Source organism: Lepidochelys olivacea (genome assembly GCF_965140295.1).
Source record: "Lepidochelys olivacea isolate rLepOli2 genome assembly, chromosome: 5".
Taxonomy (NCBI): domain Eukaryota; kingdom Metazoa; phylum Chordata; order Testudines; family Cheloniidae; genus Lepidochelys; species Lepidochelys olivacea.
Genome location: NC_140415.1, coordinates 4,749,279 through 4,775,242, shown reverse-complemented (window position 1 = coordinate 4,775,242; position 25,964 = coordinate 4,749,279). Strand labels below are relative to the sequence as shown.

At 45.9% G+C, this 25,964-nt stretch overlaps 1 protein-coding gene across 3 annotated transcripts in view; it reads left to right on the top strand.

Moving 5' to 3' along the window:
• Positions 1–25,964, top strand: part of DNAI1 (dynein axonemal intermediate chain 1) — a 272,825-nt gene that overhangs the window by 62,185 nt on the left and 184,676 nt on the right. For all 3 annotated transcript variants that reach the window (XM_084628046.1, XM_084628045.1, XM_084628044.1), the window contains 3 exons: positions 12,790–12,874; positions 16,663–16,780; positions 20,111–20,154. In XM_084628046.1, the coding sequence (XP_084484172.1) occupies positions 12,790–12,874; positions 16,663–16,780; positions 20,111–20,154 (247 nt within the window). The remainder of the gene's footprint in view (positions 1–12,789; positions 12,875–16,662; positions 16,781–20,110; positions 20,155–25,964) is intronic.

Genomic DNA, 25,964 nt, shown 5'->3' with positions numbered 1-25,964 from the left:
GCAAAACACCGTTGATGAGGATGGCTCGCAGTCCTACTGCACCATCTGCTGCAGAGTTGCCGCAGATCAGGATAGCAGAGTTGCAGCGGAATCAGTGGAGCCGTTCACCCTTGAGGCGAAGGCACCCAGGAGCTGCTGCTGTGTGGCCAAGGCAAAGGAGCAAGAGCCCTGGAGCTGTTACATGTGGAATGTGCAGCTGCAAGGGCAGAAATATGATGCACCTAAAATCTAAAAAGGCCCGCACATTTCCCAGAGTCGCTACCCTTGATAACAGTCAATGATTATTGATCAATCAATGATCATTGATTGATAACAGTCAATGATTGCATTGGCTACTTGGATCACTGCAGCCCCCACAGTAGACTTGCCCACAACAACAGTGGTGACGGTGAGCTAAGCGGGCTCCCGCTTGCAGTGCTGTGGCGTCTGTGCGGTTAACCCAGGAAAAAAGCCACGAAACAATTGTCTGCCTTTGCTTTCATGGAGGGAGGGAGGAAGGGAGGGAGAGAGGAGCAACTGACGACATGTACCCAAAACCACCCACGACAATGTTTTTGCCCCTTCAGGCATTGGGAGCTCAACCCAGAATTCCAATGGGCAGCGGAGACTGCGGGAACTGTGGGATAGCCACCCACAGTGCACTGCTCTGAAAGTCGATGCTAGCTACGGTACTGTGGACGTACTCCGCCAACTTACTGCGTTGAGTGGGGACGCACGCAATGGACTGTATAAAACTGCTTCCGAAAAATCGACTTCTATAAAATCGACCTAATTTCATAGTGTAGACATATCCTAAGAGTGAAAACAAACAGTTCATGGACAATCTGTCATCTGAAATGATTTACCCTTTGTGACTGGCTTTAGCACTTTGCTTGTTTGGGATGGCGTGTTTGCAGGAAACAGGGCTGGCATGAGGACCTTGGCTGTCTTAAACCCTGTTGTGGAGCTACTGCAATATTTCCTTCCTGTGTGTTCAAAGTTTCTTCGAAAGCAGGGAAGACGTGTAGCTCTAATGTGTTATTTGGTGGTGGTGCAGAAGTTACAGGTTCGGTATCAGGGGGATTTATGTGTTCTGGATATTTTATTATACATCAGCAGAACCCTTGTTTCTAAGGAAGTAGCGGAGTTATACATTGTGACTGGCCTGCTGCTGAAATGTAAACACGAAGCATTTATCAAAAAGGAATATCAATGACAGGTCAAGCCATTTGTTTTCAAATCCCTAGTCCATTATCCAGTCCTAACGTATGATTCCATTCGCCTTATTGCTGTTCTGTAAAATAGTATACTTCAAAAAACCAAACAAAATATTTAGTTAGCTGGTGAGCTTGTGTTTAGAGTCAGAGCCAGGCCAGGAGTGGCTTACAGCGGAAAAATCAATTTCAAATGGACCTTTAAAAAAAAATTTGGCCTATCAAGTCCATTGAAGATTAATTTGAATAAGATACAGAATTAATCAATCCTGAAAGAGAAAGTAACCCAATTAGAAAATAGCTTACTTTGATTTATATTCGTGCCATATGGGGGTTTATTCATGGTTACATTACTGAAGAGTTACAGCCTAACGGGCTAATAAGAAAACTGACATATGACTTTTCCACTTCTTCTAGACAGAATTTAATTGGCTCACGCTCAGTTCCTGTAAACAAAGACTTTTTAAAAAGTCGGCCTATTTCATACTCACCAAATTAAAACAGACGATCATCTTTAAGGCAGGGTCTAGCATTCATAGAATCATAGAATATCAGGGTTGGAAGGGACTTCAGGAGGTCATCTAGTCCAATCCCCTGCTCAAAGCAGGACCAATCCCCAACTAAATCATCCCAGCCAGGGCTTTGTCAAGCCTGACCTTAAAAACCTCTAAGGAAGGAGATTCCACCACCTCCCTAGGTAATGTATTCCAGTGTTTCACCACCCTCCTAGTGAAAAAGTTTTTCCTAATATCCAACCTACACCTCCCGCACTGCAACTTGAGACCATTATTCCTTGTTCTGTCATCTGCTACCACTGAGAACAGTCTAGATCCATCCTCTTTGGAACCCCCTTTCAGGTAGTTGAAAGCAGCTATCAAATCCCCCCTCATTCTTCTCTTCCGCAGACTAAACAATGCCAGTTCCCTCAGCCTCTCCTCATAAGTCACATGTTCCAGTCCCCTAATCATTTTTGTTGCCCTCCGCTGGACGTTTTCCAATTTGTCCACATCTTCCTTGTAGTGGGGGGCCCAAAACTGGACACAGTACTCCAGATGAGGCCTCACCAATGTCGAATAGAGGGGAACGATCACGTCCCTCGATCTGCTGGCAATGCCCCTACTTATACATCCCAAAATGCTATTGGCCTTCTTGGCAACAAGGGCACACTGTTGACTCATATCCAGCTTCTCGTCCACTGTAACCCCTAGGTCCTTTTCTGCAGAACTGCTGCCGAGCCATTCGGTCCCTAGTCTGTAGCAGTGCATGGGATTCTTCCGTCCTAAGTGCAGGACTCTGCACTTGTCCTTGTTGAACCTCATCAGATTTCTTTTGGCACAATCCTCTAATTTGTCTAAGGCCCTTTGTATCTTATCCCTACCCTCCAGCGTATCTACCTCTCCTCCTAGTTTAGTGTCATCTGCAAACTTGCTGAGGGTGCAATCCACACCATCCTCCAGATCATTTATGAAGATATTGAAGAAAACCGGCCCAAGGACTGACCCTTGGGGCACTCCACTTGATACTGGCTGCCAACTAGACATGGAGCCATTGATCATTACCCGTTGAGCCTGACAATCTAGCCAACTTTCTATCCACCTTATAGTCCATCTTTGAGAGTGTAACTCTCCTGGGTGCTGTTTTGGTACAATAGAGTAAGTATTCTCTGCTGATCTTCACTTCAAGGTGCAATCTCAGACATGAAGTTGAGAAGCCTAGGGGTGAGAGTGAGAGGAACATGGGCCATATTCCTGCTGATCTATGTGGGGATCAGCAGGGACATTGCTCCTTATCCTGGTACAGCAGTACTTACGTGGTAAGGGGCATTACAGGGAGAAGAATTGAATTCTTTTGAAGCAGTGAATACTGGCCTCTGCTGAAGGCTGAGTTTAACAGAGTTGGCGGACCATTGAAGATCCAATATGGCCTATCTTATGTTTATCACACACTGGTGGCATATGAATTTGTTTAATTGCTCACTTCTTTCAAACATATCTTCATCTTGCCAGCATTTTAATCACTCTATCCATTAGACTTCTTCAGTGCAAGATGCCGATGGCAGCCAATGACGGGTCTAAACTTGGGTTCCCAACGTTGGTAATGCTGTTGGAGCTGAACAAGAGGTAGCAAAGGTGGGGAATTGTGAGGAAATGTCTCTAGTGTCAACAGAGAAAAAGACATTGCAGGAGCTGAGAAAAGGAAATTGGTGCAATTGAGGGGGGAGTGATTTTTATTCAGACCTTTTACATTTTTGTTAACACCCATTTAATTCCAATGGCTAATGCGTGTTTTGGAGAAAGGTAGTCTTCGTTAGAAATCCATCACCACCACCCTGCTTTGCCACCACCTCTAATAAATTGTGAGAGTACCAATATACATACTGTGAAATTTCCAAGCAGACCTCTAGCAAAATCTAAGGAAGAGCACAGTTGGTATTGCTAAGGTACAAGCAGGAAAATCCCAGCAAGAAAAAAGGGTTCCTTTTTAATGTATCATAAAGAGACAAGTAAAGGGGATATGCTAAAAAAAGGAAGGATAGAATGTGGAGCTGACAGGCCCCAAGCTCCCAGTCACCCAACATCTTTGTCCCTCCTGTTTCTGGCCGAGGCCCTGAAGCCCCTCTCTCCTCCTCTCTGACCCCTACCATACCACTCATCTCCATCTCTCCCCCTTCCCCTATCTCCCCCTACTCCTCTGTCCCCCAATCTGCCCCTTGCACCATCCCAACCCCCACATTCCCTGCACTGCTCTAACCCCTCACCACCTTCCCCGTTGCTCCATATTTCCTAGCTCTGCACCAAAAAAATTATAAGAATCTGACAATATGATGAGCAGTTCATGTTAGGAATCCCTTACCCAGTTGAACTAGTTTTCCTTTCATCACACTCAGATTCATTGTTCAGGAAAGGGGATTTACATTATCCTTCCTGCTTACTCGAATCTTTTGTCTTCCCTCTGTTTGTTTAATGCTAACTTCCTTTGACAATACTTCGAAAGTAAAATCTCAGTTGGCAGATGGATTTTAGGGCACTTTATCCCTCTTCAACCAGAAATTATGGTGTCAGGACAAAATTTCCAAAAGGAGCCCCTGCAAAATGCAAGGAATATGCAAAAGACACATCCTCTGCAAACTGCGAAGGGTGGAACTCAAACTCTCAGGGGATGGATGCAGCTCAGGTTCAATGACCTCCACATGTCACCTTGAACCTCATAGTTACTGTGACAACAGATTGCATGGAAACCCGCTTGCTTCCTCAGAGCCCTGAGCCAGAAGAAAACATAAAATCATCACTGATAAAGTTTGCAGATGACATAAAAATTTAGGGAAGGGGTAAATAATGAAGATGACAGGTCACTGATACCGAGCGATCTGGATTGCTAAGTAAGCTGGCTGCAAGCAACTAATATGTGTTTTAATACAGTTAAATGTAAATGAATACATCTAGGAACAAAGAATGTAGGCCATGCTTACAGGAGGGTGGACTCTATCCTGGAAAGCAGTGACTCTGAAAAAGATTTGAGGGATAATTAGCTGAACATGAGGTCCCAGTACGACACTGTGGCCAAAGGGGCTAATGCAAAATAGGTGAATCTAGTGTAGGAGTAAAAAGCTTATTTTATCTCTGTATTTGTGCGACCACTGCTGAAATCCTGGGTTCAGGTCTGGTGCCCACAATTCAAGACAGATGTTGATAAATTGGAGAAGGTTCAGAGAAGAGCCATGAGAATGAATAAAGGATTAGAAAACTTGCCTTACAGTGATAAAGAGCTAAATCTATTTAGTTTAACAAGGAGAAGGTTAAGGGGTGACGTTATTACAGTCTTAGTATCTACATGGGGAACTAATATGTAATAATGTGTTCTTCGATCAAGCAGAGAAAGGTCTAACGTGATCCAATGGCTGAAAGTTGAAGCTAGACAAATTCAGACTGGAAATAAGGCGTACATTTTTAACAGTGAGGGTAATTAACCATTGGAACAATTTACCGAGGGTCATCTAGATTCTCCATCCCTGGCAATTTTAAATCAAGGTTAGATGTTTTTCTAAAAGCTCTGCTCTAGGAATTGTTTGGAGGAAGTTCTTTGGCCTGTGTTCTACAGGAAATCAGATTCGATAATCACAATGGTCCCTGCTGGCCTTGGAATCTATCAATCGAGTCTTGCTGCACATGTGCATGTCACTCTGAGGAATGTCAGTTTGGCACGTGCCGATCTGTAGCTATGAACTGTACCCTTAACTAGGTGACCATACTTCCCAAAGGGAAAACGGGATACCGCATGCGTGGGGCTAGCCCGACCCTTCCTCCCCCCTCCCCCGCCCCCTGCCGCGCAGCTGGCATTGCTGCTTGACTAGCCCTACCTCCCCTGCCACGAGGCTGGGGCTGGTGTGACTGCTCACTTGAGCCCTGCCTTCTCCCTGCCGGAGCCTTGACTCCCCACTGCATGAGGCTGGCATCACCACGCACTCCCCCCCCCCGCACGTTCCTCTGCACCCCACTTTTGTCAAAATGTGGGCATTTATCCCATTTGCTCTTGTCAACTTGATCAGACAAATGCCCACTTTTGCCAAAAAAGTCGGGATAGCTGGGACAGGGCTTAAAAAAGGGGATTGCCCTGGCCAAAACGGGACGTACGGTCATCCTACCTTTAACAACTTGTTCTCTGTTACTTCCCTAAATCGGCAGTGGGTGCTGTGTATTAGCTGAGATCAATCCCAAGTGACTGAGAGCAGTTTGGGGAGGACCAGAGGCATAGTTTGAGCCCAACAAGTTGAAAGATGTAGATGATTTTGTAAAATGCTAGTGTTTTTGTGGGGGAGGGGCTAGGGAATCCCTTGCTCAAATGGCCCCAAATTTGGATCGCTAATCCTACTCTGCATCCCCATAAGGCACAGCAAATTTCAACACAACCAAAGTCGTCATGTGGATTTTAGAGCACTTAGAATAGTACACCTTTAAACAGACGGTGATGCTCAACTTGAACTGGAGAGTTAGTGCCCCGTTATAATACAAGATTTTGGAAAGTGGGTATCCAAAATGAGTCTCCTAAATCGCTATTTAGGCACCTAAACAAATGGCCTGACTGACAGTTGCACTGAAGGCAATGTAACAGACTGGCAGCCTTTGCCTTAAGTGTCCCATCCTGTTAGCAGCCTGATCCTGCTGGGAAAGCATAAAGTGGGTTCCACTGAAACACTGTGACACCTGCCTCCCTGGGTAGAAGGGAGGTTGGAGTGGTTGTCTGAGAGAGAGGATTTGGGCTGAGTCTTAAGGGTAAAACTCTTGGAACAGCCAAGCCTGGGGAGAAGGTTGGAACTGAATGTTGGTTAGTCCAAGATTTCTTTGTTTATAGAACCAAACCTTTGGAAAGGGGTGAGTTTGGACTCCACCTAGCCTGTGGATTGTGCATAGGGAGCAGGCTGGGGAATATGCCTGATCACAGGAATCACTCTTGGATCACCTGGATTAAATGTGGAATGTAAAGCCTGGATAGCAGGAAAAACCACATCCCGTGTGACTTTAGATGATGTTTTTCAAGGAGCTTTGGAGATGCCAGCTGATCAGCAATGTGGAGGACATTTACTGCAGTGGCAGTGAAGGAGGAGGAGAAGTCAGGGTAACTTCTTCTCCTGCCTTCTTCCCCTGTGATTTGCAGAAAGAGCTGGTGCCAGTTTCACACAGTGCCTGTCATTCAGAGTGGGGGGAGATGGGGGCTGAGCTGGGCTGCAGTGTGCTCAACTCAGCACCCTCCTTTCCTCGAACGGAAAAGGGAGAGATCTCCATTCTCCCTCTTTTATATGGGAAAGAAAAGGGTAAATCAGGTAAACATCTTACATGCAACAAACTGTACCATCGAATCTCTCTGGATAGGAATTCCATGCTTGCATAATAAGAATATAGCAGTCAGAATATCCTACTGACCACCTGACCAGGATGGTGACAGTGACTGTGAAATGCTAAGGGAGGTTAAAGAGGCAACAAAAGCAGAAAGCGCAACGTTTAAGGGTGTTTTCAGCTATACTTGTATTGTCTGGGTACATGTCACCACAGGACATTATGCAGAGATAAAATTTCTAGACACCATCAGTGACTGCTTCTTGGAGCAGCTAGGCTTATCCCTCAAGGGGAGAGGCAATTCTTGATTTGGTTCTAAGTGGAGCACAGGATTTGGTCCAAGAGGTGAATAGAGCTAAATTGCTTGGTAATAGTGACCACAATGTAATTAAATGTAACATTCCTGTAGGGGGGATAATACTAAAAAAGCCCACCATGGTAAGATTTAACTTTAAAAAGGGGAACTGTATGAAAATGAGGATGCTTGTTAGAGGGAAGTTAAAAGCAGCTGTCATAAGGGTTAAATACCTGCAAGCAGCATGGCAACTATTTAAAAACACCATAATAGAGGCTCAGACTAAATATATACCCCAAATTAGAAAAGAAAGTAAGAGCACCAAAGGAATGCCGCCATGGATAGCCAGCAGATTAATGGAGGCCATTATAGGCAAAAGGCATCCTTTAAAATTGGGAAGTCAAATCCTAAGTGCACAAACTCTGGCAGATTAAGTGTAAAAGTATCATAAGACAGGCCAAGAAAAAATGTAAGAAGCAACTTGCTAAAGATGCACAAACTAACAGTAAGAATTTTTTTTAAGTACTTCAGAAGCAGCAAACCTAAGAAGCAGACAGTAGGGTCTACACTGCAATAAAAAACCCGCAGCATGAGGCTCAGGGCCTGAGTCAATAGACTTGGGTTGCGGGGCTGAAAATTGCAGTATAGATGTTCCGGCTCAGGCTGGAGCCCAAGCTCTGAGACCCTCTCCGCTGGTGGGGTCTCAGAGTCCAGCCTCCAGCCTGAGGCCAAATGTCTACACTTCATAGAATCATAGAATATCAGGGTTGGAAGGGACCCCAGAAGGTCATCTAGTCCAACCCCCTGCTCGAAGCAGGACCAATTCCCAGTTAAATCATCCCAGCCAGGGCTTTGTCAAGCCTGACCTTAAAAACCTCTAAGGAAGGAGATTCTACCACCTCCCTAGGTAACGCATTCCAGTGTTTCACCACCCTCTTAGTGAAAAAGTTTTTCCTAATATCCAATCTAAACCTCCCCCACTGCAACTTGAGACCATTACTCCTCGTTCTGTCATCTGCTACCATTGAGAACAGTCTACAGCCATCCTCTTTGGAATCCCCTTTCAGGTAGTTGAAAGCAGCTATCAAATCCCCCCTCATTCTTCTCTTCTGCAGGCTAAACAATCCCAGCTCCCTCAGCCTCTCCTCATAACTCATGTGTTCCAGACCCCTAATCATTTTTGTTGCCCTTCGCTGGACTCTCTCCAATTTATCCACATCCTTCTTGTAGTGTGGGGCCCAAAACTGGACACAGTACTCCAGATGAGGCCTCACCAATGTCGAATAGAGGGGAACGATCACGTCCCTCGATCTGCTCGCTATGCCCCTACTTATACATCCCAAAATGCCATTGGCCTTCTTGGCAACAAGGGCACACTGCTGACTCATATCCAGCTTCTCGTCCACTGTCACCCCTAGCTCCTTTTCCGCAGAACTGCTGCCTAGCCATTCGGTCCCTAGTCTGTAGCTGTGCATTGGGTTCTTCTGTCCTAAGTGCAGGACCCTGCACTTATCCTTATTGAACCTCATCAGATTTCTTTTGGCCCAATCCTCCAATTTGTCTAGGTCCTTCTGTATCCTATCCCTCCCCTCTAGCGTATCTACCACTCCTCCCAGTTTAGTATCATCCGCAAATTTGCTGAGAGTGCAATCCACACCATCCTCCAGATCATTTATGAAGATATTGAACAAAACCGGCCCCAGGACCGACCCTTGGGGCACTCCACTTGATACCGGCTGCCAACTAGACATGGAGCCATTGATCACTACCCGTTGAGCCCGACAATCTAGCCAGCTTTCTACCCACCTTATAGTGCATTCATCCAGCCCATACTTCCTTAACTTGCTGACAAGAATACTGTGGGAGACCGTGTCAAAAGCTTTGCTAAAGTCAAGAAACAATACATCCACTGCTTTCCCTTCATCCACAGAACCAGTAATCTCATCATAAAAGGCGATTAGATTAGTCAGGCATGACCTTCCCTTGGTGAATCCATGCTGGCTGTTCCTGGTCCCTTTCCTCTCATGCAAGTGCTTCAGAATTGATTCTTTGAGGACCTGCTCCATGATTTTTCCAGGGACTGAGGTGAGGCTGACTGGCCTGTAGTTCCCAGGATCCTCCTTCTTCCTTTTTTTAAAGATGGGCACTACATTAGCCTTTTTCCAGTCATCCGGGACTTCCCCGGTTCGCCACGAGTTTTCAAAGATAATGGCCAATGGCTCTGCAATCACAGCCGCCAATTCCTTCAGCACTCTCGGATGCAACTCGTCCGGCCCCATGGACTTGTGCACATCCAGCTTTTCTAAATAGTCCCTAACCACCTCTATCTCCACAGAGGGCTGGCCATCTCTTCCCCATTTTGTGATGCCCAGCGCAGCAGTTCTTATCTCCACAGCCTTAGCCCTTTGAGCCCGCGTCAGCTGACCCAGGCCAGCCATGGCTATGCCGCAGGTCTTTTATTGCAGTGACCAATCTGCTAAAGGAGCACTCAATGAAGATAAGGCCATTGCCCAAATAAATTTGTTAGTCTCTAAGGTGCCACAAGGACTCCTCGTTGTTATTGCAGAGAAGCTAAATGATAAACACTAATAAGTCACCAGGTCCAGATGGGTTTCAGAGTAACAGCTGTGTTAGTCTGTATTCGCAAAAAGAAAAGGAGTACTTGTGGCACCTTAGAGACTAACCAATTTATTTGAGCATAAGCTTTCGTGAGCTACAGCTCACTTCATTGGATGCATACTGTGGAAAGTGTAGAAGATCTTTTTATACACACAAAGAATGAAAAAATACCTCCCCCCACCCCACTCTCCTGCTGGTAATAGCTTATCTAAAGTGATCACTCTCCTTACAATGTGTATGATAATCAAGTTGGGCCATTTCCAGCACAAATCCAGGTTTTCTCACCCCCCCACACACAAACCCACTCTCCTGCTGGTAATAGCTTATCTAAAGTGACCACTCTCCTTACAATGTGTATGATAATCAAGGTGGGCCATTTGCAGCACAAATCCAGGGTTTAACAAGAACGTCTGGGGGGGGGGTAGGAAAAAACAAGGGGAAATAGGTTACCTTGCATAATGACTTAGCCACTCCCAGTCTCTATTCAAGCCTAAATTAATTGTATCCAATTTGAAAATGAATTCCAATTCAACAGTTTCTCGCTGGAGTCTGGATTTGAAGTTTTTTTGCTGTAATATCGCAACTTTCATGTCTGTAATCGCGTGACCAGAGACATTGAAGTGTTCTCTGACTGGTTTATGAATGTTATAATTCTTGACATCTCAAGAATGGGGGTGGGGTGAGAAAACCTGGATTTGTGCTGGAAATGGCCCAACTTGATTATCATACACATTGTAAGGAGAGTGATCACTTTAGATAAGCTATTACCAGCAGGAGAGTGGGGTGGGGGGAGGTATTTTTTCATGCTTTGTGTGTATAAAAAGACCTTCTACACTTTCCACAGTATGCATCCGATGAAGTGAGCTATAGCTCACGAAAGCTTATGCTCAAATAAATTGATTAGTCTCTAAGTTGCGACAAGTACTCCTTTTCTTTTTGCAGGTCCAGATGGTGTCACCCAAGAGTTCTGAAGGAACTCAAATATGAAATGGCAGAACTACTAACTGATATGTGCCTTGGCATGTAGGAGAATGGCCAGGCATATCTGTGATCTAGCAGAGGTGGAAGGTTAGGAATATTGGTGTGCACTGTAGGGGGAGTCAAAGCGTCCACCATTCATAGGATACCTGATATTAGATATATGCTCAATACGAAGGCAGTGTAGAATGAAGGAAGGAGCACTGGTTTGGGAGCCAGGCATTCCTGTGTAGTATTCCTGGCTCTGCCACTGACTCTCTGTGTGGCCGTTGGCAAGTTATGCCACCTTTCTGTCTGTTTCTCCATCTGTAAAAGGGGGTGATGATACTTCCCAGGGGTGCTGTGAGGATTAATTAGTGTCTTTACATGAAATAAAGCCCTATATAAATGCCAAGTCTTAGTATGCCTATGAAATGGAGTGAAGTCAGGGTAAGGCTAGTGGCCGAGCATGCATATGCCCTGATGTTGGCCTTCAAAGCCTAGCAGTGTTTTGATGATGGAAGTCTTTGAGGTGTTGACAGGGCTTTGATGGGGTATGGTCATACAAATAATAAAGATAATAATGGTGGTTCACTTAGGATGTGTGGATGCAGGACTTTGAAACAGCAAAATATGAAAGCTCAGTGCCCCTGGCTTTGAGTTCTCCATGCATGGGGAGAACCCTCTGACTCCCTAGCATGGGTATAAACAGCAGTGTAGACAGTGAGGCACTGCTTAGGTGAGTAGAGTACAGACCCAGTGAAAGACTCCGGCAGGGGAAGGCAGTGGGGAAAGGCTCTGACTCCCACTGCCGGAGCCTTTCCCTGCTGCCACCCTCTGCCAGAGCCTTTCGCTGCTGGATGTAGCTGCACACCACAGTATAGGTGCAGCCTGCTTTTCACTGCCATGTGTGGCTACACATACCCCACATGCTGCTACCAGAGATGTGCAGTGTAGACATACCTCTAGGTATATCAGTGTAACCCTGGAATGCCTGGGAGGGACCTGGAGGCAGACCTGAACTGCAGGGTTTGGACTTCCCCAGAGTTCAGAGGAGGAAGGTGTTTGGATTTGTGCCCATCACTGGAATTCCTATTAGGACACAGAGACAAAGAGCGGCACATCCCTCCTCAGGCTACCCAGGGTTTAACGTTGTGCAGGGCTCTATCCGTGTTTGTCAATGCATAGTAGACCCAGGAGTGATGGAAGGTCCCTAACGTGGGGGGCCACCAGTGTCCGAACTGTGACCCCGCCTCCCCTGTGCCACCCCTCCCCCCTGAGGCCCTGCTCCCTCAGCGCCCTGAGCTCCCGGCCTGCGCCGCCCATTCCCCTAACACCCCACCCTCATGCCACCCCTTTTCCCCAAGACCCAGCTCCTGTGCCGCCTCTTCCCCCCCCAGACCCTATCCTCTTCCCCATTGCTCACCCTTGTGGCCAGTAAAAAGTGGGAGGGAATAGCTTCCCACTTTTAAAGGTGTGGGGGAGGGGGCATGGCCCTCCAGTGCCACTGGTAGCACCACACCTGCAAGATGGAATTTTCCACTGTGCTAGGCCAGCAAGGAACCTAATTCTCATTGACTTTCATAGGCAACTGGACACAAAGCTGCCTTTTGTGCCTTTGAAAATCTCCCCCACGGTGTGACTGATTCCATTAGCTATGTGCTGCATGATACTGTTGATCTGCATACAACTTAAAGTCGAGTTCCCAGAGATTTACTGAAACCCTCTGAACTTTGCTTGTCCGTGCGAGACCCTGAAACCCCTTAGTCTAGAGGTCCAACAGGAGAGGGGGGCTCTTTGCTAATTTTCAGGGAACCACGGCACAGGAAATAATTTCCCTTTCTTTCAACATGTTGGTTGTAAAATTTCTCCTCATTGTTTTACTTTTTGGCAGAGTGATGATGTATCCAAGGTGACCAAGGCAGCTAAAATAGTGGAGCGGATGGTCAATCAGAATACCTTTGATGACATTGCACAAGGTACCGGACTTTCATTCACACTCAGATGTCAGTTCTGTGGAAGAGACCGGCACACCGTTGTGATGAGGGTGGTGAAAGCTCCTTTGAGAATGCAGGCTGTGGGTTTTCAAAGCAGCCTAGGAAAGTTCTATTCAGTGGTATTTGGGTGCCTAACACTCTGACTCCATGGGAAAGCCCAGCTGTAATCAATTACAATTGACCAGTCTGTGCATCAAGTCCTTGATCAGTACCATGTTGCTGATCACTTCCTTAGAGAAGTCAGAGGCTACTCACCGTTATCAACTCTGTGGCCACACCTGGCATAATGACTCCCATGGAATCATCACCTGTGCATGGAGAGGAAGAGGATTGGTGAGATATGTAACTGAGAAGAATCCCTGTTTGCTCTTCAGGATGGCTGTGCAATTTTGATCCTTTCCAGGGTCACCATGACAAAGTGCAATAGTTCATGGAATGTTACGTCAAGCCATGTCAGTCCATGTAACAGAGAAATCTGCATGAAAGGCCACCTCTGATAGGCTGCCCTTTTGCCCTAAGTGACCACTTTAAGTGGCCCAAAGGTTGCCAATACTGTACCATTTTGGTCACTCCTTATTTAAAATCCACAAGCTAGATTCAGCCCAAGATGAGACGGACCCCCTTCAGCTGACAGAAGCCAGGACACAGCCCTCCCAGTAATGGAAAATCTGCATCGGGGAGCATGAGGGCAGTATAAGACACCCACAGTATTGCTTCCACAGGCGTGGGCACAGCCAGCCCACATAGTCCCCAGCATAGCACTGGCCTGGGAAGGTTTATGGCCAGGACACGTGGAGAATTTACTGATTCTATATATACCCCATGTAGCCTCTCCTTTGGAGCCCTGAGGTCAATTTAAAGCTTCCCCTCCCTGGCAGAGACCCCAAGTGAGGGCATTTTATTCTAATGCCTAATGGTTAGGCAGGGAGATGTGCGTCCGGACTCCTGGGTTTTATTTCTAGCTCTGCCGGTGAATAATTCGGTGACCTTGGGCAAATCGCTTACCTGTCCAGAGCCTCAATTCCACCATCAGGAAAGTGAGGCTAATCATGTTTCTCTGCCTCCCAGGGATACTGTGAGGACAGATTAATTAGTGAGAGTTTGTAAAAGGCTCTGTGATCCTCGGCGCGAAAGTACCTCAGAAGTGCCAAGGATTATTATGTATTCGTACCGCAAGTAAAACATTGCAATATGCAGGTGTTACATCTTCATAACCCTAGAAAGATTACAACAGGGAATCTGGGGAAGCATTTTCTGGTGGAGTTAAATTTTGTCTTGATTCAAAGAGGAGATCTGCTGCTAACAGGAGGGTGCTATCTATATAGTGGGCCAGATTCTCAGCTGGTGTAACTCACCAGAGCTTCATTGACTTCTATGGAGGCACAGCTGAGGATCCCGCCCATTGCCTTGCTGATCACTGTAGGCTCTCCTACATGTCCCTGGGGCGTGGGGAGTTCTGTGCATATAGGTATTGGGAGAGCACTCCACAATTTACTGTTGTTGTCTACCCACCTCCAGAGTGACCTGCATATAATAATGATACCTAGCTTTTATACAGTGCTTGTTATCAGCAGATCTCAAAGTGCTTTTACAAAGGAGGTCAGTATAATTATCCCCATTTTACAGATGGGTAAACCGAGGCACAGAGGTGCAATGACTTGCCCAAGGTCAGCCAATGGTAGAGCCAGGAGTAGAACCCAGGTCTCCCGAGTCCCAGGTTGACACTAACCAGTGGGCAAGCACGGTGCTTCACAAGATGCAGGAAGGCAAGATCACAGCCCAAAGATGCTTGCTATGTAAGGGTCCAGTTCTGTGTGTTCAGTGGGAGATGAGAATGCTTAGCAGCTCACAGAATTGGGCCCTAAGTTAGACAGAGTCAGCACAGTGTTTAAGGACCAGGCTGAGGAAGGCAGCAGAGTGCCAGAATAGAGGTGGAAAGCTAGGTGAAAGAACTGAGGTGTTTGGTACTGTGGTCTTGGGCCTGTATAAAAGAAGGTGGCAGAGAGAGGCTCCAGACATAAATGTGCCATGAAAAAAGGCACAAAGTCCCAACAGAGAGTACGCGATCTTTAAGGAGCGAGAAGTGGGCCGAGTGCAGGCCGCAGAAGAAGGATGTCAGATCAGAGAAATGAGATGTAGGCAGGAGCAGATCTGGGAACTTGCAGAAAGAAAACAGCCCAGCCAAGTCCATTCATTTATAAGGCATGCGCTGCTCCAAGCAGGCTGGGACTTAGGCAGCCATTCAGCAGGGACTGAGTTGTTTGATCCTCACTGGAATATGTCCCATGCTTTGCGTCGAGTTCCCTGAACAGGTGAGTTTCCTTTCATGGTGCAGGCACTGACAGTCTGAGCTGCCTGTACAAAGCAGCTGTACAAGCCCATCCACTATGCCTGCTTACAACAGGGAACAGAGGCCACTGGGACAGATTCCACACCTTGTCCGTTCTAACGGTGCCCCTCTCTCTTCCCACTCAAATCACTCCTGACACCCATCTGTACGGTGACACTCACAAGAATGGTGTTGGCGGATGTGGGATGGCGTTAATAGAACTTGCATTATCAGGACATGGCTGATCAGCACCTGCGCACCTTATTTGGTGGTGGTTCTCCTTTTCCACAAATAAATAACAAAACATTAGTCTGTGTCGCCAATCTCCCGATGAGATCATCGATGGCTCTATAGTTTCCAAAAGAAAATGAGCCAGTGTGACCCAGGGCCTGAGCCACTGTACTTGCAACTTTAGGAGACCAGGCTCTATTCCCAGCTCTGCCACTGACCTGCTATGTGACCTTGAGCAAACCATTTCCCCTCCCACCCTTTATTAGGGTTGCCAACTTTCTAATCACACAAAACTGAACAGCCTTGCCCTACCTCTTCCCCATGGCCCCACCCCTACCCCACCCCTTATCTGAGGCCTCGCCCACACTCACTCCATCCTTCCTCCCTCCATCGTTTGCTCTCCCCCACCCACACTTATGTTCACCGGGCTGGGGCAGGGGGTTGGGGTGTGGGGTGTATGTGTGTAGGGTGCGGGCTCCGAGAGGGAGTTTGGGTGTGGCAGGGGGCTCAGGGTTGGGGCAGGGGCTTGGGATGCAGGAGGGGGTGCAGGCTTTGGGAGGGAGTTAGGGTGTGGGAGGGGGTTCCGACCTGGGGCAGGGCGTTCAGGGTTTACCTCAGGTGGCTCCCGAAAGTGGCCGGCATGTCTGGCTCCTAGCTGGAGGGGGCAGGGGGCTCTGTGCGCTGCCTGCACCCACAGACACCGCGCCCGTGGCTCCCACTGGCCGGGAATTGCAGCCAATGGGAGCTGTGGAGCTGGCAGTCAGGGCGAGGGCAGTGTGCAGAGTCCCCGTGGCCTCCCCTGTGCCTAGGAGCTGGACATACTGGCTGCTTCCAGGAGCCACATAGAGCTAGGGCAGGCAGGGAGCCTGCATTAGCCCGACTGCGCCACTGACCGCACTTTTAGCAGCTTGGTCAGCAGTGCTGACCAGAGCCCCCAGGATCCCTTTTCGACCGGGCAGGGACCATCTCTTGCTCTGTGTGCGTACAGCATCTAGCACTGCGTGGCCCTGACCTCACTTAGGGACTCCAGGCACTACGGGGATACAAACAATAAATCTCGGGCATGAGCAGTGCCTTTGGCACAAGCTCTGAACATGGCGGTGCCTACTCTTGAGCTAGGGGAGAGGAATGATCTTATTCTCCACCCGCAGGCACTGGTTACAGGCAGGCCCCTTTTGAATGCGCTGGTATTCGTTTCCTCTCCTTTTAGATTTTAAATATTTTGAGGATCCCGCGGATGAATACAGAGACCAGGAGGGGACTCTCCTTCCACTGTGGAAGTTTCAGTATGACAAAGCCAAGAGGCTTGCAGTCACTGCCATCTGCTGGTGAGTTTATTTGTTGCAGATTTTATCTCCTAAATCCTTGGGCAAGAATGGAATGAAATGACATGCCATCTTGCAAGCCAGCGTCCCTGTGAATTGTCATAACGTGGAAGTGTAGCTCCGTTATTATGGCAAGAAGCCCAACATTTTGTATAAAAACATTCTGAATGCTTTCTCTGGGAACACTGTTTGTTTGGAATAATTCAATTCAATGATTATTCGTTGGTGGTAGATAACCATGCCAGGTGCTGGTTTATGGACCAGCTGGCACCTGCTGTGGTACTGAATGTGCCAGGCACATGCTCGGATTCCATTGCCCTTCAGTGGAAGATGAGTACACTGCTGACTTAGTGTGGAGCACCAGGGCAAAGAGGTTAAATAAATGGAACAAATAAGAGGCCCTTCCCCTGAGAATTGTAAAACCAGATTGGACAGATCTCTGGAGAACATACAGGAAGAGTCAGTCCTGCACTGGCCTAGGGAGAGGTAGGAAAAGAACTATATGAAGGCAGAGGCTTTGGTCTGTGCACAGAAAAAAAAGAGCAGTATGAAGTGCTGATTCAATTGCATGTTCCAGTTAGGTAACTGCATGTGCAAAAGGATAAGTGAGACACTTAGGATATGTCTACACTGCAGTTAAAAACCCACAGTTGGCCTGTGCAGATGACTTGGGTCTGCAGAACTCAGGCTAAGGAGCTGTTCAATCGCAGTGTAGACAGTCAGGCTCAGGCTCGAGCCCAGACTCTAGGACCCTGCGAGGTGGGAGGGTCCCAGAGCTCAGGCTGCAGCCTGAGCCTGAACATCTACTCTGCAGTTAAACAGCCCCTTAGCCTGAGCGCTCCCCCTCCCCAACCCCCCGAGACTGAGTCAGTGGGCATGTGCCTAATTGCAGGATAGACCAACCCTCCGTCTCTGTTCCAGGCCAGCACTTTTAAGCAGATATTGTACATTAAGCATGTATTTTAAGCACGGTTCTGAGTAGAGATGCTTTCCTGAATCGGAGCCCTAAGTAGCTATTTCTATAGGTAATGGTTGTAGTTGTACATCGCAGAGGGCCTGACCCAATCTAGCACTGGGCCCTGTTGCTGTCCCAGTTTACCTTCTTCCTTGTCAATCCAAAACATCACCACTGATAGTTTCAGATTAACTTTCCCTTTCTGGGGTCTCATTTATTGACATACAATAATACTCAGCTTCTCTTCCCCAGGCCTAATTCATCTTTTTAATTGATAACAGGTGTCAGCCTACACATAGCCTCCCTCTGTGCTCAAAAGTCTTTAGAATTCTTTACCAGGACGTCACCTTCAATAAATACTAAGTAAGAGAGAACAATAGACTTGTAAGATATGTCCCAGGTATGGATTTGTGTTTTTCAAATCTTTTGTAGTGACAGTGGATCTAATGGTTAGAGCAGGGAAGTCTGGATCCTGGGTTTTATTCTTAAAGAGTGCAAATTATCATTTACTGTCATTATTATGAGTCAAAATGGAGAGATAAAGAAAGAAGCATTAAAAGGCAACTAATACTAAAAGGATAAGAAAACATGATTTAACTGAATATAAAATTAACCTGTGGAATTCACTGCCACATGACATAATTGAGGCAAATAGCTTAGTAAATTGCAAAGAAGGATTAGTTATTAAAGCTTTCTATATCAAAAAGTAGAGTATTGGCAGGTCAGTCCTCATGCTTCAGGGAATAAACTAATCACCAGCTGGGACAGGAAGGAACTTCCCTCTCTGGTCTGTGTGTATGATCTTTGTGGACTTGAAGAAGGCATATGATCGTGTTCCAAGAGAATTTGTTTGGTGGAGTTTGTGACAGAGAGGTGTGCTGGAAGGATAGGTCTATCTTATGCAGGTATATATGATGGAATGTCTACTGTAGTTAAAACCAAATGGGGCTACAGCAGAGGATTTCTAGTAAACATTGCCTTGCACCCGGGGTCAGCATTGAGCTCTTTTTTGTTTGCAGCTGGCTTGGATGTGATTAGGGAGAATATACGAAGGGAGCTGCCTTGGAATACGCTGCTCCGTGATGCCATAGTGATATGTGCAAAGATTATGAGACCCCGCAAGCCAACTCTGAAGAGTGGCAAGACAGTTTTGCGCACCTGGGACTCAAGAGTGAATGTTGGTAAGCCTGAGGCTTTGATAACTGAAGTAGCAGGACCCACTATAAAGGATATTACAGGCAGAGAGCTTAGAATGGTGAAAAAATGTAAATACCTAGGCTCAGTGGTTGGTGACAATGGTGCCCTTCTGAGTGATGCCTGACAGCATACCAAAGCTGCTTGGTGCAAATGGTGGGAGCTGATCTCAGTTTTCTATGATTAAAAAGGTGCCAATAAAGTTAAAAGGGAGAATGTATCAAACTGTAATTTGACCCATCCTAATGTACGGAACAGAAACTTGGCCAGCCACGAGACGAGAAACCAGCGTGCTCTCCACCATGGAAATGAAGATATTGAACTGGTCAAATGGTTGGACGCTCTGTGACAGGAAACAAAATGAGGTTGTGTGGAGCGTAATGTGGGTTGCCCCAATTGGAGACAAGTTGGTGGAGGCTAGGCTACATGGCCAGGGGCAAGTCCAGCAGAGATATGAGAGCTATTTTGGAAGGATGGCTCTTGCAATGATCGTGGACGGAAAACAAGCAAGGGGGAGGCCAAAGACTCGGTACATGGACCAGATATCAACGGTCCGCACACAGACCAATTTGCATGACAGCCTGGCATACAATCATGAGTTTTGGAAGAAGGCTGTAAAAGTCACTGAGCCCAAATAGGCAAGTGGCAAAGAAGACAAAAGCTGTGTGAATGATCTTACGTTATGGAACTTATGTGCCTTCCTCTGAATCACCCATTATTGGCCAATGCCAGACAAGGTAAGTGCGTGGGTGGACCCTTGTTCTGATATGGTTTGGCAGTTCCTATGCTTCTGTATCCACAATGGTGGAAACTGAGACTTCTTCTCTCTTCCTCTAAGATATAGGGTTTTTTAAAAAGTATATTTTCAGTGATTGTGAAATGTACAAGGCAGGGAGCCCTGGAGACTGAAATCTTATTGTTGTCATCTTTGATGTAGCCCTTCCTTATCCACTCCATGTGTTGCCATCATCCTCTGTTGTCTGAGTCCATGCATAGGTCTTGATCCTGTGAAAAATTAGGCACATGCAAAGCTTTAGTCACATGCGTAAGTGTTTGCAGGATCAAGCCATAGACTGTCGTCTCTTTTGGGCGGTAATCTGGCTTTATTCTGTGAAGTCCATGCACATCTGTTGAGTTAGATAATTAATAATTCATACTCTGTTACATTTACTTTCTTGTTACAGGAATCCAAAGTACAAGGATCTGTTTGCAGTGGGACATGGCTCTTGTAAGTTACAAATTAAACAATATAATTCAGCGACCTAAAAGGGACATTTCCAGGTTAAATAAGAAGATATAATTTAAAAATATTGCACTACTATAGATGTGTTTACCACGGTTGCCCACACCATCATGATGGTTAGAAAGCTGGAATGCTGGCCCCAATTTTCTCATCCCTGTGTTACTAGCCTCACTTTAGATCATAAAAAGAAAAGGAGTACTTGTGGCACCTTAGAGACTAACAAAGAATACAGACTCACACAGCTGCTAGTCTGAAACCTGACTTTAGATCATGCAAATCTAATTTTTTTTTAAAAATCAAACAAATTCAAGCCATTTTGCTGCTCTTTTATTGTTTGCATTTCATTCAGTTTGTACAACAAAAGTAAGCTGGTCAGTTTCTCTTTTGTTTTAGCAGACTTTTTAGTCAGTTTCACTAATTGGTTTTCATGTACTAGCACACTCATGCCCCAGTCTGCACCGTCCGTCTGTGTTGCAAACACCCTAGAGAATGCCAGAAACCAAACAGAAGTCTGTTTTCATTGAAATGGCTGCGGTGCAGTTGTTATCTACAATAGGGTAGCAGCTTAAAACAAAGCCATTGTCAACAAATGTTGCCCTCTAAACAGTTCCCTGAGGGTGCCATGCTCTGAAACCTGTTATCTTTGAATAACCCCACTATCTATGTCAGCAGCCTTGCATGATGATTAGGTTTTCCTCCTTCATGTTAACTCTCTGTCATTGAAAAAGAAACAACCCCCTCTCTGCTGTATTTTGAAATTCTATTGACTTGTACTCTGCCTCTCTCGGGGAGTAAATAGGCGGACAGGGGGCCAAATCCAGATCGCCAGATGCTTTTGAATGGACCCCAAAATCTTTTTATTTACTTATTATTATTATCATCATCATTATTTATTATTATTTTCTCTGGAATCTGGACCTTAACTAGACCTTGCCCAAGAAATTTGGATCTTGCCAAAAAATAATTGACTGCCTTGTCTGGGCTGGGTGATGCTGTTGCTGAAGAGTCTCTATAGAAATATCCTCTTCCACCCTGCCACCCACCTACTCCTCCAGCTTGAACTTGAATTCTTACTATAGCAAACAGCTCTTTCATTCTGCATGGAATTCTCACAGACCAGGGTCAGGTCTTTCCATAGAAATACTGGCCAGAAGGAGTTCCTGGGTGTAGCAGGAGCCCTACACTAGTTTTCCTGGGATCATTCTGTGAGGCATCAATCTGTGACTCACGGGACACCTGATTCTGGGAAATGGCTTGGGAGGCTCCTCTAATGCAGAATGGTCAGCAGTGTAACCCAGAACCCTGCAAGTGCTGGCTTTGAAGTCCTCTGTGGGTCTGCTTCTTTCCCTTGCAGCCTGGTTTCAGTATAGCCATGGTGCCACAGCTCCTTCCCTGGCTCTTCAGGGAGGGATAGCTCATTGAGCATTGGCCTGCTAAACCCAGGGTTGTGAGTTCAATCCTTGAGGGGGCCATTTAGAGATCTGGGGCCAAAATTGGGGATTGGTCCTGCTTTGAGCAGGGGGTTGAACAAGATGATCTTCTGAGGTCCCTTCCAACCCTGATATTCTATATAATTCTAAGAGAAGAGTGGTGCCCACAGCAGGAGGGGAAGTCAGAAGATCCAGTGCATTCCCGAAGTAGTTGTTTTTGTTTTTCCAGAGAGCTGGGGGGAGGGTGTGCCAGACAACACAAGAATGTCCCTCTAGCCCCACTCCTGGCATCCCTCCTGCCCTTGGTCTGCTCCTTCCCTATCCACTGATCTCTGACTCTGCAGAGGGGCTGGGATAAGGAGAACAAAGCCCATCCCGTCACTGCAGGAAGCAGGAAGTTTGCATCATGGGACCCTTCACACTGATACTGTGGATGAGGTGATCTGGCTCAGTTTGTATGCTGCTGGAGCTGCCAAAGGATTCCTCCCATCTCCTCTCTATCTAGATATTTTTTCTCTCCTTTCTCACTATTTTTATTTATATATTTGTTTGTTTTTAAATTTAAAAAGCTGATTGTACAGTATGGCATTCCCAGCTCTCCATTCGGCTTTGGAAACAAACAAACAAACAAACAAAAAATTAAACTAAAAGCGGCAGCTGCTGCTGAAGTTAAACACTATCTGGAAATTACAGATGGCAGGGATAGTAATTGCAGGTTTTGGAAAGTGAAACAGAATTCACAGGTGTAGTGACCTAGCTACAAATACCACGTCTGTGACTGCCTGCCACTTCATTTGCTAAATACGGCCTTGTAAATTTAAGCTGTATCTGTAAATGTTGACAGTGTAATTCAGGCTGATGAAGTTAGAATCCATTGTGAACATTCTTTGCTGATGAAACAGGGTTTGTTTCAGTTGGACAGACACAAATCAGTTAAGAATCATATTGTGATGCTCTGTACCTTCGGGGAACACCCCCATTTTCATCTTTATAAAATGATTGTGTGGTATCCAATGCAAGGTTTGTCATGTTGGGTGTCTTCGGAAGGCTCATGATGCACTGAGCATGGTTGTTATAGTGAAGTTATAATAATTGTTACAGTAATGTTATAGGCTATAATTTCATGTATATAATTATGAGGCTGAAAATGTATCTTCATGGCTTAAAGCAAGCCCATGCAAAAACTCACCAAGAACAGAGAGGCAGTTCACACCTCATCAGGGCATGGATGGGACAAACCCAGCCCAGCCTCACAGGAACAAAAGACGCTGGCCTAGGTGGCAACAAAAGAATCTGTTAGGCTCTCGAGTGAGACACCCCCTTCCTTTGGGCAGTCTGGGGCTGTGATGAGGTAATGCTCACCTGACTCTGAAGGGTGGGGGGCAAAGCCAAAAAGGAAGAAAGTACATGTTAAAAGGGAGAGATGTTTGCCATGCTCTTCCTCTCTCTTCTACCTCCATCTTCAGACTACACACCAAACGACTGAAGCGCTGATCAAAGGGGAGAGCCTGGCTGAAAAGCAACCAGCCAGCCTGTGGTGAGAAGCATCTAAGTTTGTAAGATCAGCTTAGAATGCGTTTTGCTTTTATTTCATTTGACCAAATCTGACTTGTTATGGTTTGACTTATAATCACTTAAAATTTATCTTTATAGTTAATAAATCTGTTTGTTTATTCTACCTGAAGCAGTGCGTTTGGTTTGAAGCCTGTCAGAGACTCTCCTTGGGATAATGAGCCTGGTACATATCAATTTCTTTGCTAAATTGAGGAACTCATATAAGCTTGCAGCATCCAGCGGGCATAACTGGACACTGCAAGATGGAGGTTCCTAGGGTTGTGTCTGGGACCGCAGATATTAACTAGTGTCATTTGGTTGCAAGTAGCTGGGAGCATTGCATTCCAAAACCTGTGCGTGAACAGTGGGGTTCTCACAGCAGAGCAGGGTAAGGCTGGCTCCCAGAGTCAAGGATTGGAGAGACCTAGCAGATCACTGGTCCAGATAACACCAGAGGGGAATGTCACACATATATTAAAATTAAGGCTCTCTTATTTTATTAATACTACATTGGATTAATAAAACTGAAAGAATTTGACAGTCTGATTTACTTTATACTACTACTTCTCTTAGTTTTAACCCTGTACTTCCCTCAGCTCTGACAACAGACCAGTCAGTTTCTCTAAATTTCACATTCTGTTTCTCCTGTGCTAGCAGGGCAGTGCCAACACGGCAGGGGAATATTTTTCCTTTCAAAATAAGCTCTGTCTATTAAAAGCCACGGAAATGATCCTCTTGCTCTTGGTTTGCGCAGAAGCCCAAAGAGACCTGACAAGATCTCTTTAATTCAGCAAGTACCAGCTCACATGTGAAAGGTCAGATGGGGACCAGCCTTTGCAAAAAGGTGGGTGGGTAGGAGTGGATAAAGAGACTGCTCACCTTGCACTGCCAGCACAAGAGCCTGTCATGATCATAGTCCCTGTGCTCAGAAGAGTGCAGGGACTGACAGCTACCAAGGTACACTCCCAGCCATAGGCGCTGACTTTCTAATGTGCTGGGGGTACTTTCCCTGGCTCCATCCCATGCCCTGCCCCCACTCCACCCCTTCCCTCAAGGCAGATCACTTATACGGAGGACAGATCACTGATAGAGAGCGTTAGAGATTGCTTGGTAAGCTGGCCATGAGCTGACAATGTGCATTTGGATATGGACAAGTGTAAAAGTATACATCTAGGAACAAAGTATGTCGGCTATGCTTATAGGAGACGGAACCCTGACATGGGAAGAAGTGATTCTGAAAAAGGATTTAGTGGTCAGAAGGGACAAGCAAGTGAACCTGAGCTCCCAGAGCGATCCTGTGGCAAAAAGGGCTATCGTGATACTTGGATGTATAAACAGGAATGTTGAGTAGGAGTAGAGAGATTTACCTCTTTATTTGGCACTGGTGCAACTGCTGCTGGAATACTGTGTCCAGTTCTGGTGCCCACACTTCAAGAAGAGCATTGAAAATTGGAGAGGGTTCAGAGAAGAGCCACAAGAATGAATAAAGGATTAGAAAACATCTCTTATAGTGTGAGACTCATGGAGCTTAAACTGTTCAGTTTATTGCAGAGAAGGTTAATGGGTGACTTGATCATAGTGTCTAAGTACTCACATGGGAAACAGAAATTTAATAGCATAATAGAAATGTAGGGCTAGAAGGCACCTTGAGAGGTCATCTAGTCCAGCCTCTGTGCTGAGACAGGATCAAGTATATCTAGACCATCCATGAAGATGTTTTGTCTAACTTGTTCTAAAGATGATGGGAATTCCACAACCTCCCTTGGAAGCGTATTCGAGAGCTTAACTACCCTTAGAGTTAAATAGTTTTTCCTAATATCTAACCTATTTCTCCCTTTTTGCAGATTAAGCCCATTACTTGCCCTGCCTTCAGAGGGTACATACAACAGTGGAACTCTGACCTCTTTTATAACATCCCTTAACATATTTGAAGAGTGTTATCAGGTCCCCCTTCAGTCTTCTTTTCTCAAGTCTAAACATGACCAGTTTTTTTTAAACCTTTCCTCAGAGGTCCGGTTTTCTAAATCTTTGATCATTTGTGTTGCTGTCCTCTGGACTCTGTTCAGTTTATCCACATCTTTCTTAAAGTGCGGCACCCAGAACTGGACACAGTGCTCCAGCTGAGGCCTCACCATTGCCAAGTAGAGAGGAATAATTACCTCCCATGTGTAACTGCATCACATTGTTGACTCATTTTCAATTTGTGATCCACTCTAACCCCCAGATCCTCTATTCCCCATTTTGTAGTTGTGCATTTGATTTTTTCTTCCTAAGTGTAGTTCTTTACACTTGTCTTTATTAAATTTCATCTTGTTGATTTCAGTCCAGTTCTTCAATTTGTCAAGGTACTTTTGAATTCTAATTCTGTCCTCCAAAGTGCTTTCAGCCCCTCCCAGCTAGGGCATCATTCAGAAATTTTATAAGCATACACTCCACTCCATTATACAAGCAATTAATGAAAATAATAGTACTGGACCTAGAATAGACCCCTGTGGGACCTCACTAGATACGCCCTCCCAGTTTTCCAGAAAACCTTTGATAACTACCCTTTGAGTATGGTCTTTCAACCAGTTGTGCACCCACATTGTAGTAAATTCATTGAGATCACATTTCCGTTGTTCGCTTATGAGAATGTCATGTGGATCTATGTCAAAAGCCTTGCAACAATCAAGATATATCACATCTACAGCTTCCCCCCCTCAGTGAAGCCAGTAACCCTGTATGATAATAGAGTGCTCTACATTCTAACAGACAAAGGTAACACAAGATCCAGTTGCTGGACATGGAATCTAGGCAAATTCAGACTAAAAA